At 45.6% G+C, this 19,523-nt stretch overlaps 1 protein-coding gene across 1 annotated transcript in view; it reads right to left on the bottom strand.

Annotated features, from left to right (window-relative positions):
• Positions 1-19,523, bottom strand: part of ERP44 (endoplasmic reticulum protein 44) — a 132,379-nt gene that overhangs the window by 64,775 nt on the left and 48,081 nt on the right. Inside the window, exon 3 of the mRNA XM_077491802.1 lies at positions 130-169. Within this exon, the coding sequence (XP_077347928.1) occupies positions 130-169 (40 nt within the window). The remainder of the gene's footprint in view (positions 1-129; positions 170-19,523) is intronic.

Here is a 19,523-nt window from a genome sequence, read left to right as displayed (position 1 = left end):
GCGGGATTGCGGAACACATTTCCAGAAACTATTTACGTAGATTTTCAGGATCACAATTAAATACTAACACATTACAGAAATATACAGATGTAAAAATATAGTAGTTTGAGATTTAAATTAAGCACATACCAGTCAGCATAAAAATTAACTAAAGCGACGTCTGCATTACCTGGAGAAAAAAAAAAAGGAAAAACAAATAGCTTTTTATTTTATTATCACTACAAAAATATGAAAGCGCTCATATTTCTCAATTTTTATTTTCTTTAAAAAACAAAGCGTACACAAACATTTTACAGTAAAGGGCTACATGCACATGGGCGTGTGCAGTTTAGAGACACTGCCCATTTCTGGTGTCCTAGAGCTGCGTACAGCTGCCCATAGACATAAATGGGCGAAGGGGGCTCTAGGCAGCTATTTGCATAAAGTTGCACATGCACATAGACGTAGCTCACCGACTGCAAATAAAGTGTGCTTGGTAGATTACGTCTATGTGCATGCACTACTTTGTGTGCATAGCTGTGTACAGTCATCTTCCCTCATTCATGTCTATGGGCGACATTATGCAGGTCTAGGACATCTGAGACCAGAAATACAGTGTCTTTATGCAGCATGGGCAAATGCAACCATGTGAATGTAGATTGAAGCATATGCAAACAATGATGGACAATGAACTCTTATTTGTTCTGTTTACTATACTACTAAAAGAAGTTGGTCATAGATGTTTTAGAAGTGCAAATAGGATTTTTGTACTCACCGTAAAATCCTTTTCTCTGTAATTCACCGCCTGTCACAGCTCCTCTCATAACCATTGGGTTGTTATGCCCTATTACTAGGAGATACTAGGCATTCGTTGTAATACAACACTCAGAACTCCTAGTTCCGCCCAGGGAATGGTCCCTTGGGCAACAACCCTCCACCCTGCCATGCAGTCATCAGTACCTCAACAAGCAGTATAAACGTAAAGAGAAAAAAGGAGGAGGGGAGGATGCGGCGTCTGTCTGTGAATTACAGAGAAAAGGATTTTACGGCGAGTACAAAAAATCCTATTTTCTCTTATATTCACTGACCGACACAGCTCCTCTCAACCATTGGAACATTCCCAAGCAGTGACAAAGGGGTGGGAAAACAGCATAAAAACTTCATCCACCAAGGCAAGTGGGAACTAGTGAAACTTTACACACAAAAAAATAAATAAATAACAAAACAAACAAACAGTGCATGGAGAAATCCACCACAAAATCAGGATACCCTCAACAGGAGTGACTACCCACAACCGCACAAAAACTGCGGAATGCAACAGTGCATTAACTTAACGGTACTGCGTTTTTATCGAAAAACCAGGAAAAAAGGAAATATATTGCATATTCAATTGCAACTATACGGCCGCCTGCAAAACTTTGAGGCCAAAAACAGGCATCAGCCGATGCACTGACGTCTACCTTGTAGAACTTGGTAAACGTGTGGACAGACAACCACGTCGCCACTTTACGCACCTGAGTGACAGACGCTTGGTGTCGGAAGGCCAAAGACGTCCGATTGCCCTTGTGGAGTGGACCGTGACCGGAAAGGGGGGCATCTGCCCCTTCAAGGCGTAGGCTTGTACTACAATCTGTCTGATCCACCTGGAAATGGTGGCCAACGAGACAGTCATTCCTTTCTTGGGACCAGCCACCCAAACAAACAGTGAGTGACTTCTGAAAGGGAGCAGTGGCAGACAAATAGAACTTCAGAGCCCAAACCATGTCCAGAGCGTGAAGGGCCACCTCCTTAGGGTGCTTTGGCTTAGGACACAGAGATGGTAATACAATATCCTCATTGATATGAAAAGCCGAGACCTCTTTCAGTAGAAAAGACGGTTGTGGATGCAACACCACCTTATCCTTGTGGATAACCAGACAGGGCGACTTGCAAGACAAGGCCGCCAGTTCCGAAACCCTCCTGGCCGATATGATGGCCACTAGAAAGACCACTTTCTGGGAAAGAGTCAACAGGGGAATCTCCCTATTTTCAAACGGCGGTTTTTGAAGCGTTGATAACACGTTCAACAGGTTCAAATCCCATGGGGGTAACAGTGGATGCACCAGGACTACATGTCATACCCCCTGAACAAAAAAGGTACTCACTAGTGAGATGCCAGGGGTTGCAAAAAAAAAAAAAAAAAAAAAAAAAAAAAAAAGAAGAAGGACAGCCAAGGCTGAAATCTGCCCTTTAACACCAATTTCTGGTCTACTCCTTGCTGAAGAAACAGCAGGATCCTGGATATAGAAAAAGAGCGCGGATGCCATGCTCTCTCCTCACACATGGAGATGTAGGCCTTCCAGGTACGATGGTATATCTTCCAAGAAGAAGATTTCCATGCTCTCAACATAGTTGGGATCACCGAGTCCGACAGACCCCAGTTACTCAACACCTAGCTCTTAATAGCCATGCCGTTAAAGCCAGCGATGGTAAAGCAGGATGGAGAATCGGAGCTCGAGACAGAAGGTCCTCTTCCAACAGCAGTTGCCAGGGAGGGTCTGCCACCAGATGCACTAGGTCTGCGTACCAAGAACATTGAGGCCAATCTGGGGCAACCAGTATTACTGGGATCCCCTCGGCTTCCACTCAGCGAAGCAGACGTGGTAACAGTTTCAGTGGAGGAAAGGCGTAGATCAGCTGGTACTGATCCCACGGAGCCACCAGCACATCCGACGCGTCTGCCCATGGATCTCTTGTCCTGGACACGAATCTTGGCACCTTCCGATTGAGATGGGAGGCCAGAAGATCCACATCTGGTATACCCCACCTCAGGCACAGTAACCTGAATATCTCCGGATGCAACGCCCATTCTCCTGGGTCCAGCATCTGGCGACTCAGATAGTCCGCCTGCCAGTTCTCCACTCCCGGGATTTAAATGGCCGACAGGGCCGGTGCGTGTCGCCCTGCCCACCAAAGTATGTGAGCGACCTCCTGTGCAGTGGCTGAGCTTCTTGTTCGCCCTTGGTGATTGATGTATGCCACAGCTGTGGCGTTGTCTGACTGGATCCTGATCGGACGCCCCTGAATTCTCATCGAACATGTGGAGAGGCACAGCCTGATCGCTCTCAATTCGAGCAGATTGATTGGCAACTTGGAATCTTCCGTCGCCCTGAGCCGACTGAACCCCCATCACTCCACCCCAGCCGGATAACTGGAGCCAATATGTTGGTAAAGACTCAGGGGACTGATGCCAGACCAAAAGGAAGAGCCACAAACTGGTAGTAGGCTTCCCCGACTGCAAATCGCAGAAACTTTTGATGCCGAAGGCATATGGGTATGTGCAGGTACTCATCCTGGATGTCTAAGGACGCCAGGGAGTCCCCTTGATGGAGTGCAGCGACTGAGTGAACTGATTCCATTCTGAACCTCTGCACTTTTACAAAGTGATTGAGGGGTTTTAGGTCCAAGATTGGACGTACCCCTTCTTTCTTGAGAACTACAAAAAGATTTGAGTAGAATCCCTGGAAACATTCTGTTACCGGTACAACCACCCCGTGACTCAGCAGGTCCCTTATTGCCCCCAAGAGGGCCTCCCCGCAAGCCGGGGATACAGGTATGCTGGAGGGGAATAATCCGTTTGGCGGCCAAGAGAGAAACTATCTTGTAGTCTGAGGAAATCAGATCGCAGACCCATTGGTCGGATAGTCGAGAGGACCCCCGGCTGCAAACTCCCAAAGGCGACCGCTCCCCATCTAAGACATCGGTGGGGGCAAAGCTTCATGCAGTAGCACTTTTATTGGCAGGCTTGCGGTTCCAGGGACGTTTGTCCGTCCGTGGTTGTCCTGTCGGGCTGGGGGAGTTTTGCCGAAGCACCGGGCGGATGAAAAAGCCGTTTGTGAGCGGAAAAAGAGGGCTCTTGCCTGCGGCATGGCTCTTTACTCCCACAAGCCAGGAAGGCTAAGGTACTCTTACCACCAGTGGCATTTTTAATAAGGTCATCCAGAGAGGCTCCAAAGACCCGGTCGCCAAGGAAGGGAAGATCCATCAGGGCTTTTTTGGATGCCTGGTCAGCAGACCAGCATTTTAGCCAAATCAGGCGCATCAGCACCACAGCTGACACTGAAGCCTTGGATAACAGAAGGAGGAGGAGAGTATCCAGGGCCGCATCACAGACGTACTTAGGGCCTTGCACTAGTTGGTCTGCTAGTTCCACGCAGACAGGAGAAGTCTGTTGCTCTCCCAATTCGCTGTGCAAAAGTTTTGCCCACTCAGTGTCTGCGACACCAGTGCGGATGCCAGTACTGGTCGCACGGTGGACCCCCACAACCGTAAACAGGGAACGAGCCACTGCCTCGGCCTTCCTGTGCGTGGGATACTTGAATGCAGGAGTCCCCTCAACCGGGATGGTGGTTACTTTATTTAACCTGGATACTGGGGGGTCCACGACCGGAGGAGCCGACCATTTCTTGAGAAGGCTTTCCTCAAAAGGGTAAAGCACCGCCATGTATTTGGGGACCGAAAAGGTCTGTTGTAGGCAACCCCATTCCTTGTAAATGAACTTGTCAAAATAAGTCATATACAGGAACACCTTAGGTGAACGTGACGGCTTGCAGGACCCAAAAGGGAACGCTACATCAGCAGAGGGATCTGTTGGCTCCTGAATCTTCAAGCTATCACGCGCATGTGATAAGTGTGCCAACAAGTGCTTTGTCGCACACGGACCCAGACGGGGACTCATCCTCACTGTCCGGACAGTCCTGGTCAGTGTCATCTAACAAGACAGCAGGGGTCACCAGCCTAATCAGGACCCGAGTCTGCGTCCGAGCTCTCCCCAGAGGACAGGGGGGTTTAGGGGCCACTTTGCACCCTTCTTCCCACGTGCCGCCTCCATCTTGGCAACAAACGAATTGAGGACCGCCGTCAGGGTGTCCATGGGCACTGCGCAGTCTGCAGGTGACCCGGTTGCAATTGCCTGGATTTTGGGGGAATAAACACCAGTTTCTGAAGCCATGCTGACCCTACCCTGTCTGCCACCCTAAGGGGACTTAGGACAGTGACAGTCCCACCCTCCCTACTGCCGCTGGCTGAGGGGCTCTTTCCCGCAGGACTCACCACCCTGAGGAGTTCTGTGCTATCCAGCAAGTAGTGCCGTTTGGCTCCAAGGTGCAGAGGAAACAATGCTGTGTCGGTGGCAGCAGCTACAAATGGTGCTAAAACCATTCTAAAGTGTGCTCAGGCTTCAATAAAATGGCCGCCCAGCATCCAGCACAAGGACATAAAAACACAGGTAAAATGGCTGTGAGAGCACATGCTGCCGCTAGAGAACACTGAAAAAACTTGTTCAGGCTTCAAGAAAATGGCCGCCGGTGTCCTGTATAGGAAATCACCAGGAAAATGGCTGCTGAAGCCCAGGAGAGCATGCTGCCCTTGCCCACACCAAAAATGGCCGCCGAAGCAGCTCCATGAGGTACAGGGGGGAAAAAAAAAAAAACTATGGCAGTGAGTACAGCACATCAGCAAACCCTCACAGACACCTTCCAGGGGTATGAAGAACAGAGCCCTGGACACAGCCTAACAGCGCGGGTCCCCCCCTCCCAGGTGAGAGAGAGCCCCCCCGGAGAGCCCCTGTACAGACACACACACACACACACACCGCTCAGCAGCCACATGCAGAATCCCCACAGGGAGGAGGGGAGGGAAGATAGAGACAGGAGAGAGGGAGGCGAGGGACCCCCGAATCGACCTCCCAGGGAATGCCCAGCTGCTCAGCCCCGCCGAGGCAGGGAGAGCTGTACTTGCAGGTCCGGAAGAGCTGGGAGACATTCCATCACAGACCCACTCGCTGATCAGTACAGGGTGGCTGCTGGCCTGGCATACTGTACCGCAGACATCAGTAGCCCAGTCATATGTATGCCCAGTGCATGAAAGCTCTCCGACCACCTCTGGGCTGCGATTTTGTCTCGGCCTGCCTAGCGTGTAGCTACGGCCTACACACGTTCGATGGCCCGGACTGGGGAGACTACAACGATAAGGGTATCCAGCCTGTCACCCAGCCGGCTGTTGATAGCAGAACACCGGATCTATCATCTTGCACAAAAAAAATTACACTTCTTGCAGAAAAAAAAAAAAAAAGCACAGACCAATGAACCCGCAGGGTTCCTAGGTCCTTCTTCACTAGGCAAAATAAAACTGATGAGTGCATGGCAGGGTGGAGGGTTGTTGCCCATGGGACCACCCCCTGGGCGTAACTAAGATTCTGAGTGTTGTATTACAACTAATGCCTAGTATCTCCTAGTAACAGGGCATAACAACCCAATGGTTAGGAGAGGAGCTGTGTCAGTCGGTGAATATAAGAGAAAATAAATTTTTTGGAATTGCTGTAAAATCTGTTTCAAGTTTATTGGAGGACACAGGACTTTAGTAAGTCTTTGACATATGGGCATACTGTGGCCTTTCACTGGCACAAACAAAAGACTAAGCCAGCCCCCATATATAAAAAAAAAAAAAAAAAAACTAAAAAAAAAAAAAAATACCGGCCCTCAAATTATATTGCCTAAAAGGTGTGCTGCAATCAAATAAACCCCTCCTTTAGGGGAAAATAAAGTTTAATTATGGATTGCACAAACTGCCCAAAAAAAATAAATCAAAATAATTATACATATATGAAGTATAAATATCTAATACCGACTGCGCTCATTAAAACAATTATACATATAGAACGTGCAAGGCCCTGATAATACCACATGTGCTATTTAACTCAATTACATACTGTTCAGTGCTCCAAACTAATCTCAGAAACCCTACAATAGTTTCAGTCCGTGTATAACATTAGTTCCAGTGGATTACTGACTGGATAAAGACCGGGTATAAGGAATGGTTATCCATTTAATGAACCAAAGGCGAGCTTCTATTGTGTTGTGGAGCTACGCACGTGTGCATAGGAAGACCTGACCATCCATAAATGAACTTTTGTCTTCACTCTGAATGGTGATGAGGGAATTGTATCTCACTTCACTTACCGTATATTTTGGAACTAATGTTATACACAGACTCAAACTATTGTAGGGTTTCCGAGATAGGTTTGGAGCACTGAACAGTATGTAATTGAGTTAAATAGCACAGGTGGTATTATCAGGGCCTTGCACGTTATATATGTATAATTGTGTTAATGAGCACAGTCGGTATTAGACATTTATATATGTATAATTTTTTTTTTATATTTTTTGGACAGTTTGCACAGCCCCCATATAACCCCACCTCCAACTGCCATGCTGTTTTCTGAGCAAGAAGTACATAACGCCAACAAACACAGAAGGGTGGGACTCAATGGACCTCAAACATTTTACAGTAAGTACAAAAATCGTAATTTCATTATCATACATTGAGAGACTGTAGTAAATCTTTGACACGTGGGATGTCCAAAAGCACAACAAAAATTCCAAAATTATGGCAAAGAAATCCCAAAAAAGGGAAATACCTGAATGAAGAAGGGATCTGAACTAAAAAAAAAATAAATAATAATAGTGGAAAGAACCAGTCACCCTTAGGGAAAAAGAAGGCTGAACAGTAAACTGTTTTGCAAGAGACCTCATCAGGTAAAGCCTAAGCCAGTCAACCAAATCCCTAACATCTACTAAGGAAAGTTGGGAGAATCCAGGGGAGTGGGGACAGAACCAAAAAGGCTCATACCTTTAATGCAAGTAAATTAACCACTTTCAGACCGGACCATTTTGCTGGTAAATGACCAGAGGTCTTTTTACACTTTGGCACTGCGCTGCTTTAACTGGTAATTGCGCGGTCATGCAATGTTGTACCCAAACAAAATTTGCGTCCTTTTCTTCCCACAAATAGAGCTTTCTTTTGATGGTATTTGATTGCCTCTGCGATTTTTATTTTTTGCGATATAAACGTAAAAAGACCGCAAATTTTGAAAAAAAAATGATATTTTCTACTTTTTGTTATTAGAAAAATCCAATAAACTCAATTTTAGTCATACATTTAGGCCAAAATGTATTCAGCCACATGTCTTTGGTAAAAAAAAAGTCAATAATTGTATATTTATTGGTTTGCGCAAAAGTTGTCACATCTACAAACTAAGGTACGTTTTCTGGAATTTACGCAGCTTTTAGTTTACGACTGCCTATCTCATTTCTTGAGGTGCTAAAATGGCAGGGCAGTACAAAACCCCCCCAAATGACCCCATTTTGGAAAGTAGACCCCCTAAGGAAATTGATAAGAGGCATGTTGAGCCCATTGAATATTTTATTTTTTTGCCTCAAGCGATTGAATAATGACAAAAAAAAATTTTTTTATTTTTTTTTACACAAAGTTGTCACTAAATGATATATTGCTCACACATGCTATGGGCGTATGTGAAATGACACCCCAAAATAAATTCTGCTGCTTCTCCTGAGTATGGGGATACCACATATGTGGGACTTTTTGGGAGCCTAGCCGCGTACGGGGCCCCGAAAACCAAGCACCGCCTTCAGGCTTTCTAAGGGCGTAAATTTTTGAGTTCACTTCTCACTACCTATTACAGTTTTGAAGGCCATAAAATGCCAAGATGGCACAAAACCCCCACAAATGACCCCATTTTAGAAAGTAGACACCCCAAGCTATTTGCTGAGAGGCATGTTGAGTCCATGGAATATTTTATATTTTGCCACAAGTTGCGGGAAAATTACAAACTTTTTTTTTTTTTTTTTTTTTCACAAAGTTGTCACTAAATGATATATTGCTCACGCATGCCATGGGCATATGTGAAATGACACCCCAAAATAAATTCTGCTGCTTCTCCTGAGTATGGGGATACCACATATGTGGGACTTTTTGGGAGCCTAGCCGCGTACGGGGCCCCGAAATCCAAGCACCGCCTTCAGGCTTTCTAAGGGCGTTACAGTTTTGAAGGCCATAAAATGCCAAGATGGCACAAACCCCCCCCAAATGACCCCATTTTGGAAAGTAGACACCCCTAAATTTAGGGGTACACTAGTGAGACTAGGTAATAAATGGCGGGTGCCCTGAAACTATAAAAAAATAACTAACCAACCAGCGTCACCTGTAACAGTTATATGGTGATCACTGGTGAAAGGGTTAACTAGGGGGCAATTAGGGGGCTTTATGCGGTAGTATATGGGGGTCCCTGGCGCTATAAAAAGCTGCAGCGAACCTAAATACCTACCTGCCTAACTAGCGTCACCTGTGACACTAATACAGCGATCAGAAAAACGATCGCTTATTAGGCTGGGTTCACACTGGAGCGATGCGGGAACGCCACGAATGCGCGGCGGGTTCCCGCATCGCATGCCTCCCGGCGGCAGTTCACACTGCCCTATGCGAACTGCTGGGAGTGTCAGTGAAATGTTACTGACACCCCCAGATCAGTTCGCATATCGCAGTGCGATCTGCAAACTCGGATCGCATGGTGTGAACACCCATGCGATCCGATTCTGCTGCGGGCCAAAAAAAGGGTCCCGTGCGAATTTGCGGCGGGTGCGGCGGGTGCGGCGAATGGCTGAACTCGAATCGCACAGAGATCGGATGTGATTTGCACTGCAGTGCGGTGCGAATCACATCCGTTCTCATAAACCGCTGCAATGTGAACCCAGCCTTAGTGACACTGGCGACGGGGGGTGATCACGGGGTTAAACCTTTATTGGGGGGGTTAGGGGGGTACCTTAGAACTAAAGGGGGCTAACCCTAACTGCCCTAACAGTTATTAGTCACAAATGACACCCGCCGGGTGATCAGGGGGTTAAACCTTTATTAGGTAATAAATGGCGGGTGCCCTGAAACTATAAAAAAATAACTAACCAACCAGCGTCACCTGTAACAGTTATATGGTGATCACTGGTGAAAGGGTTAACTAGGGGGCAATCAGGGGGCTTTATGCGGTAGTATATGGGGGTCCCTGGCGCTATAAAAAGCTGCGGCGAACCTAAATACCTACCTGCCTAACTAGCGTCACCTGTGACACTAATACGGCGATCAGAAAAATGATCGCTTATTAGGCTGGGTTCACACTGGAGCGATGCGGAAACGCCGCGAATCCGCGGGGGGTTTCCGCATCGCATGCCTCCCGGCGGCAGTTCACACTGCCCTATGCGAACTGCTGGGAGTGTCAGTGAAATGTTACTGACACCCCCAGATCAGTTCGCATATCGCAGTGCGATCTGCAAACTCGGATCGCATGGTGTGAACACCCATGCGATCCGATTCTGCTGCGGGCCAAAAAAAGGGTCCCGTGCGAATTTGCGGCGGGTGCGGCGGGTGTGGCGAATGGCTGAACTCGAATCGCACAGAGATCGGATGTGATTTGCACTGCAGTGCGGTGCGAATCACATTCGTTCTCATAAACCGCTGCAATGTGAACCCAGCCTTAGTGACACTGGCGACGGGGGGTGATCACGGGGTTAAACCTTTATTGGGGGGGTTAGGGGGGTACATTAGAACTAAAGGGGGCTAACTCTAACTGCCCTAACAGTTATTACAGTCACAAATGACACCAATGCAAAAAAAAAAAAAAAAAAAAAATGACATTGGTGTCACTGTGACTGGGGGGCAGGGGTAATTGGGGGGGTGATCGGGGGGGTGTGAGTGTGCCTGGCATGTTCTACTGTGTGTGTGAGTGTTGGTGCAACTTACTGATCCGCTCTCCTCCGTGTCGGAACGAAAAATACCGACACGGAGGAGAGAATACATCACTTCCTCTCCTGTGTTTACATTACAGGAGAGGAAGTGATGTCACCGGGGATTTCTATTCGTCGGGAGCGATCGCGAGGGGGTGGCCATGAATGAATGGCCGTCCCCTCGTCCGGGATCGCTCCCGTACGAATACCGACCGCCGCAGGCACCGGGCGGGGGCCCGATCGGGCCCCCGACCCGCGGGAGGCAAGGGACGTACATGTATGTCCTTATGCCTGCCCGTGCCATTGTACCGACGTACATCGGCGTGCGGCGGTCGGCAACTGGTTAAATGCTCCAAAAGGGGTACTCGTGAAATTATCAACCAATATCACTGATAAATGTCGATCTTCGAATATACTCAAAAATTATAGCCAATAGACTCACTCCGAAGCTACCGAGAGCTATCCACCGCGATCAAGTGGGATTTACAGAAGGCCGAGAAGAGATAACACCCTGAAGACCTTGACATTAATTGAATACGCCCAGAGACACACCATCCCATCCTGTCTTGTCTTCTGGCAATAGATGCCGTGAAGGCTTTTGACAGGGCGATCCTTTGAGGAAGCATTGAGACAATGGGGAGTTGGACCAATGCTTTTGGAAAAAATAATGGTCTTATATCAGAACCCAACGGCTAGAATAAGAGAAAATGGGCAGGTATCCGAGAGCCATGGAGCATCTGATGATTGCAATTCGAAATAAAGATATACAGGTAAAAATGGAGGAATATAAAATAAATATCGGCATATGCAGATCTACTAATATACATTACAAACCCAATAGTGACAATACCCAATATAACGAGAGAGTTTAAACGTTATACTGAATTAAGCAATTTTAAGGTTAATTATAATAAATCTGAAACCTTGAATATTACTCTCCCTGTTAATACTGTTGAACAGCTTAAAAAGATTTTTTCTCTTAAATGGCAATGCAATAAAATATCTGAATAGAGAATAGATAGATATAGAGAGAGGGAAAAAAAATTATATATAAACTCCAGGAATATAACTATCTTCCCATACTGCACAAAATAATAAAGATGCTTCAACAGTATGATAGGGGGCGTTTTTCATGGATAGGCCGTATAAACATTATAAAAATGGACATACTCCCGAAAATACTGTACATCTTTCAGACAGGTCCGATTTTTCTCCCAAAGAATACGTTTAATTCTTTACGTAAAGCTAACGGGAGCTTCATATGGGCAGGTAAACCAGCCAGGATTGGAAGAGAAGTTCTAACTAGGTTAAAAAGGATGGGGGTTTGGCCCTCCCAGACCTATCTGTTTACCTTAGAGCAGCGTTGTTGGCCAGGATTGTGGACTGGTTCCACAACATGGCAGGTAAGCAATGGGTAAAGTTGGAGGAGGAGATTGTGGCCATTAAATTGAAATCACTGCCATGGATAAAAAAAGAAAAAACGACCCCCTAGAGAAGAGATATCCTTTCTGGTGGTGTCAACACTAAAGATATGGGATGGTTTGGTGAAAAGGGGAATAGGATTCACTTATGTGGGCCCAATGACACCTTCCTTCTCCAACCCTGAATTCTTACCAGCAAAAAGACACTATGACCTTCCTGAAATGGCAGAGAAGGGAGGACACAAGGATAATACAGATAATGGAGAGTGGTAGAATCCCCCGGTTGGAAGTCTTGGGAAGGGAGCATGAAAAGAAGTGGATGCAATACAAGCAACTTCAAAAATGTATAACTGCCCTTAAGAGAAGGGGGGCAGTGGATAGAACACCAACCCCACTGGAATTATTATTTTTGCAATAACAGAAACCAAAACATAACCTATCTAATGTATATAAATATCTAATATCCAACAGCAAAGAACCAGAACTGAGTTATATAAAAAAAAAAAGGGGGAAAATTAATAAGGCATAGATATCCCCAGAGCCAAGTGGGACAAAGCAATTACATTAACACATAAGTTGTCAATCTCTAGTAAGCATCAAGAAAGAAATTATAAATTATTGGTGAGATGGTATAGGTGTCCAAAGGATAGGCACAGAATTAATCCAGAGAATAAAGATACCTGTTTTTTTTTTTTTTTTATATATATATATATATAATCGACATATGACGGGGGTAATTTTCAACCAGATGTATTGGTTTCTGTACTGTCAGATTCCGGAATCCAGTTAAAAAAAATAAATAAAGAAAGGTATATTAAAACCTTTAACAGCAGCAAGAACGGTTATAGCAAGAAAATGGAAAAATTAGAGCACCCTCAATAGAGGAATGGATAATAGAGATGGACGAGATGCGTTTCCTGGAGGAGAGAATTGTGATCGAGAAAGATGTGAAAAGGCAGATAACGTTAATATGGCAAAAATGGGAAGAATATAAAGTAACATCATTACTATCAGTAAGGTAGGATGATAACTCAAATTAGAAAAGGTTAAGAAAGGTTACACAAGGATATTGAAATGTACGGTAAATAATATTTGAGTGAAAATAGATTGTAATCCAATAATATAGTGAAATGGAGAATGGATTGATAAATGTTGGATGAGGAAAAAAAAAAAAAAAGTCAAAATAAGGTTTTGTTAAAGATTATAAAAACAAAAAAAGGGTACTCGATCGTTCTACGCATTTGAGCAGATGTTGTTAGGCACATGCGAGACAAACTTAACCACTTTCAGACCGGACCATTTTGCTGGTAAATGACCAGAGGTCTTTTTACACTTTGGCACTGCGCTGCTTTAACTGGTAATTGCGCGGTCATGCAATGTTGTACCCAAACAAAATTTGCGTCCTTTTCTTCCCACAAATAGAGCTTTCTTTTGATGGTATTTGATTGCCTCTGCGATTTTTATTTTTTGCGATATAAACGTAAAAAGACCGCAAATTTTGAAAAAAAATGATATTTTCTACTTTTTGTTATTAGAAAAATCCAATAAACTCAATTTTAGTCATACATTTAGGCCAAAATGTATTCAGCCACATGTCTTTGGTAAAAAAAAAGTCAATAATTGTATATTTATTGGTTTGCGCAAAAGTTGTCACATCTACAAACTAAGGTACGTTTTCTGGAATTTACGCAGCTTTTAGTTTACGACTGCCTATCTCATTTCTTGAGGTGCTAAAATGGCAGGGCAGTACAAAACCCCCCCAAATGACCCCATTTTGGAAAGTAGACCCCCTAAGGAAATTGATAAGAGGCATGTTGAGCCCATTGAATATTTTATTTTTTTGCCTCAAGCGATTGAATAATGACAAAAAAAAAAATTTTTTTTTTTTTTTTACACAAAGTTGTCACTAAATGATATATTGCTCACACATGCTATGGGCGTATGTGAAATGACACCCCAAAATAAATTCTGCTGCTTCTCCTGAGTATGGGGATACCACATATGTGGGACTTTTTGGGAGCCTAGCCGCGTACGGGGCCCCGAAAACCAAGCACCGCCTTCAGGCTTTCTAAGGGCGTAATTTTTTGATTTCACTCCTCACTACCCATTACAGTTTTGAAGGCCATAAAATGCCAAGATGGCACAAAACCCCCACAAATGACCCCATTTTAGAAAGTAGACACCCCAAGCTATTTGCTGAGAGGCATGTTGAGTCCATGGAATATTTTATATTTTGCCACAAGTTGCGGGAAAATTACAAACTTTTTTTTTTTTTTTTTTTTTTTCACAAAGTTGTCACTAAATGATATATTGCTCACGCATGCCATGGGCATATGTGAAATGACACCCCAAAATAAATTCTGCTGCTTCTCCTGAGTATGGGGATACCACATATGTGGGACTTTTTGGGAGCCTAGCCGCGTACGGGGCCCCGAAAACCAAGCACCGCCTTCAGGCTTTCTAAGGGCGTTACAGTTTTGAAGGCCATAAAATGCCAAGATGGCACAAACCCCCCCCAAATGACCCCATTTTGGAAAGTAGACACCCCTAAATTTAGGGGTACACTAGTGAGACTAGGTAATAAATGGCGGGTGCCCTGAAACTATAAAAAAATAACTAACCAACCAGCGTCACCTGTAACAGTTATATGGTGATCACTGGTGAAAGGGTTAACTAGGGGGCAATTAGGGGGCTTTATGCGGTAGTATATGGGGGTCCCTGGCGCTATAAAAAGCTGCAGCGAACCTAAATACCTACCTGCCTAACTAGCGTCACCTGTGACACTAATACAGCGATCAGAAAAACGATCGCTTATTAGGCTGGGTTCACACTGGAGCGATGCGGGAACGCCACGAATGCGCGGCGGGTTCCCGCATCGCATGCCTCCCGGCGGCAGTTCACACTGCCCTGTGCGAACTGCTGGGAGTGTCAGTGAAATGTTACTGACACCCCCAGATCAGTTCGCATATCGCAGTGCGATCTGCAAACTCGGATCGCATGGTGTGAACACCCATGCGATCCGATTCTGCTGCGGGCCAAAAAAAGGGTCCCGTGCGAATTTGCGGCGGGTGCGGCGAATGGCTGAACTCGAATCGCACAGAGATCGGATGTGATTTGCACTGCAGTGCGGTGCGAATCACATCCGTTCTCATAAACCGCTGCAATGTGAACCCAGCCTTAGTGACACTGGCGACGGGGGATGATCACGGGGTTAAACCTTTATTGGGGGGGTTAGGGGAGTACCTTAGAACTAAAGGGGGCTAACCCTAACTGCCCTAACAGTTATTAGTCACAAATGACACCCGCCGGGTGATCAGGGGGTTAAACCTTTATTAGGTAATAAATGGCGGGTGCCCTGAAACTATAAAAAAATAACTAACCAACCAGCGTCACCTGTAACAGTTATATGGTGATCACTGGTGAAAGGGTTAACTAGGGGGCAATCAGGGGGCTTTATGCGGTAGTATATGGGGGTCCCTGGCGCTATAAAAAGCTGCGGCGAACCTAAATACCTACCTGCCTAACTAGCGTCACCTGTGACACTAATACGGCGATCAGAAAAATGATCGCTTATTAGGCTGGGTTCACACTGGAGCGATGCGGAAACGCCGCGAATCCGCGGCGGGTTCCCGCATCGCATGCCTCCCGGCGGCAGTTCACACTGCCCTATGCGAACTGCTGGGAGTGTCAGTGAAATGTTACTGACACCCCCAGATCAGTTCGCATATCGCAGTGCGATCTGCAAACTCGGATCGCATGGTGTGAACACCCATGCGATCCGATTCTGCTGCGGGCCAAAAAAAGGGTCCCGTGCGAATTTGCGGCGGGTGCGGCGGGTGTGGCGGGTGCGGCGGGTGCGGCGAATGGCAGAACTCGAATCGCACAGAGATCGGATGTGATTTGCACTGCAGTGCGGTGCGAATCACATTCGTTCTCATAAACCGCTGCAATGTGAACCCAGCCTTAGTGACACTGGCGACGGGGGGTGATCACGGGGTTAAACCTTTATTGGGGGGGTTAGGGGGGTACATTAGAACTAAAGGGGGCTAACTCTAACTGCCCTAACAGTTATTACAGTCACAAATGACACCAATGCAAAAAAAAAAAAAAAAAAAAAAAAAAATGACATTGGTGTCACTGTGACTGGGGGGCAGGGGTAATTGGGGGGGTGATCGGGGGGTAAAGGGGGGGTGTGAGTGTGCCTGGCATGTTCTACTGTGTGTGTGAGTGTTGGTGCAACTTACTGATCCGCTCTCCTCCGTGTCGGAACGAAAAATACCGACACGGAGGAGAGAATACATCACTTCCTCTCCTGTGTTTACATTACAGGAGAGGAAGTGATGTCACCGTGGATTTCTATTCGTCGGGAGCGATCGCGAGGGGGTGGCCATGAATGAATGGCCGTCCCCTCGTCCGGGATCGCTCCCGAACGAATACCGACCGCCGCAGGCACCGGGCGGGGGCCCGATCGGGCCCCCGACCCGCGGGAGGCAAGGGACGTACATGTATGTCCTTATGCCTGCCCGTGCCATTGTACCGACGTACATCGGCGTGCGGCGGTCGGCAACTGGTTAAAGTAGAAGTAAAACTTCTAACATTAAAAAAAAAGTGACCCTATAGGCAAGCTTATAAAAATGCTTACCTATGGGTAGCGTAAATATCACGGGAGGCCATTCCTTCAAAGCCCTGTGCTGTGAACGACATCATCGTGGCTCCAGTCAGTCACAGAGCTGCGAGTCAGCAAACCCAGGTGAAGATGAAAGCAGCCTCCAGCAAAAGACATTGCATCGATGGAATGCTTAGTTTTCAGACAAGTTTCACATAATGTGCTAGTATGCACACTAGCGCATTATGGCTTTACCTTGCAGGCAAGAGAAAAAAAAAAAAAAAAAACACATCCAGCGGTTTACAACCAACCACTTTAAAATATATGTAAGAAACCACTGCAGTTAAATTGCAATGTCCTGAACACTAAAATTTGTTCCAAAAGCTCCAGGTTATGAGGAACTAATCTCTAATTCAGTAGTAATCTTCCGCCAATGATGGCATCCCAAATCCCCACAACCATAATCCTACAATGCAGTGAGAATAGGGCCTCTTGCACACAGCTTGAAAAAGCTCAGTACAGCTTTTCTTTTTATTATTTTTTTTTACCAAGCTAAAATACAGCACATTAAAAATAGTTGTAAATCCATTTGGAAAAAAAAACAAAAACAAACACCTGCAAGAAAAAAAAAAAAAAAAAAAAAGGCATAATGAGCTAGCATGGATCGCATACTAGCTCATTATGAAATACTTACCTTGGCTCAAAGCTGTTGCAGCGGTTCCCATACACCGCTGTGACTGGCGACATTTCTCCCAGAAATAACCATTTCCGGCGGTTGTGGGCCTTGACGTGGTGATTGGCAGGAGCCGCGACGATGTCACTCCCACACATGCACACGGGAGCTGCTGGTGATGGCACAGGCCCTTTGGAAAGGACACGGTCGAGCAGTTTCTTTAGTGCGCATGTGCCATGATGGCACAAGGGTATATGGTAAATATCTCCAAAACCGTGCAGGCTTAGGAGATATTTACAGTACCTGCAGGTAAGCCCTATTATAGACTTGCCTTTATGTACAAGTGGTGTAACAGGGTTTACAACCACTTCAATTATAATGTGCCCATACAAACAACAAAGTTTGCTCAACAGGAGTATCCTGTGCAAGAGGCCTAAATAGCACTGAGGAGCTGTCACATGCACTCAAAGCACGTCTATGCCCCCCTTTCCACCCATCTCCTGCAAAGTTTCTATAAATGAAACAATCTATGAAATGGAGGCTGAGCGGATGATTGAAAGGTCCTCCCTCAATTAAAGCTGTAGTACAGCTTCTATGAATTCCCAAGTTTTAGGTAACCTTAAACCCGAACACCTTTGAATTACACAGGTTCTGAGGCTAATTAAATGCAGATAAGGCACAAAGTGAGTTTAATTACCACCTTAATCAGCCACTGATTCTGTGTGATTAATATGTGTTTGGGTTTAAAGGGATGAGGTGACAACCATACCTTAAGCTTTAAAAGCTAACATCATCATGAACCTGTTTGATGGTATGTGTGTAAAAGGCAAATGGCAGGAGTGTATACAGTGGGCAGAGACCACTTAAAACTCCATGGAAAGGAAAAAAGCTCTTATGCATTATTAGCAGGGAGTCCTCAAAACGTAATGGAAAGGTCTTTGTAGCTACAGCTCTATAAGAATGCCTGGAACCGCAGGCAGATTCCCTTGCAGTGTAGAGTGCACTGCATAAATAGATCAACAATTTATTGGAAAGCTGAGTACCAAGAACAGTAGCAGATTCAGCACTAATAGTGCACCAGAGTAAGTTGAGAACCCTTGCTTGATTTTTGGATTACCTGCACACAGACCAATACAAATTTTGTGGTGAAAATTAGGAATGACCTACAGTAATAGGGGGTCCCAGGGCCTATGTTGCAGGTGTTGGTCCCTGCTAGGAAAAACGAGAAATGCAGAGCATGTCTGTGTAATACTCTGGCTTATGGAGGACTTAACTGTCATCATGCCAGATGGTTAAAGGCAGGAAAATGTTAAAAGTGCATAACTGAGGCAGCTCTTCAGTCCAACCAGTCTTAAATTACCTTGTGTGAGTGGGTTGAAAGCAATTTCTGAAGCATGGACCAAGAACCAGATTCTGATCACATGGCGTTACTGGAGGCAGACTCCATGTACAAAAAAAGGTCCTAATCAAAAAGCGAGATTCCAAAAATCTCTGAAACTAAGTGGAAAGGACAGAAAACCAACTCCTAATGGAGAAGCGTCTTAGGTGAAGGTTCAAGCAAAGTAAGCCTTCTACATCCAATGATAGACCTAGCAAAAAAGGCTTCCTAACCTTAAGCACTGTAGAAATCACCTGTCCCTTAGAACCTGGGTTACAGGTGCAGACACGAATTGACAAAGTCAACAAGAGCAGTGTTTTAGAAAGCTTCCATCGCTTATGAGGTGGGTCCTTCAAGGCAACTGTATCCTCTTTATGGTATGGCAGTTGCTTTGTTTAGGTGAGATACAGCCAGATCCACAATGGGTATGGAAAATTTCTGAACAAAAGCCTCAAAAAATGGATACAAGGCCAGTAAATTCTTAGAGGGAGCTCTTTGCAAACATGAGCAGCAGTGGGGAGAGGCTTCCCCAACATTGTACAGTGGGAAAAAGTTTGGAGCATAGAACACTTTACCTAGAGGACACCAGTGCTCAGTTCCACAGAGTTGACCACTTCTGCAGCAAAACACGGAACGAACGATGGTCCCCACAGCAAGGAACACCATTGGGAGAGAGCCTGGTGCTTGGAGCTCTTACAAAGTTAGGCTTCAGAGACAAGGACAAGTGGAAAGGCAATACCAGCAGCTCAGGAAAGCACTCTACAGATCCCTTACCCAGAACCAAGCATGAAAAGTGTTCCACGCAAAATCCTGTTGCTTCAAAGATTGCTCTGCATTGTCCAAGCAGTGAGGTTCA

The sequence above is a fragment of the Lithobates pipiens genome, unplaced genomic scaffold (genome assembly GCF_037356315.1).
Source record: "Lithobates pipiens isolate NorthernLeopardFrog02 unplaced genomic scaffold, aLitPip1_a1.2 Scaffold_19, whole genome shotgun sequence".
NCBI lineage: Eukaryota > Metazoa > Chordata > Amphibia > Anura > Ranidae > Lithobates > Lithobates pipiens.
Note: the sequence above shows the minus strand (reverse complement) of the source record. Positions and strands in the feature narration are given on the sequence as shown.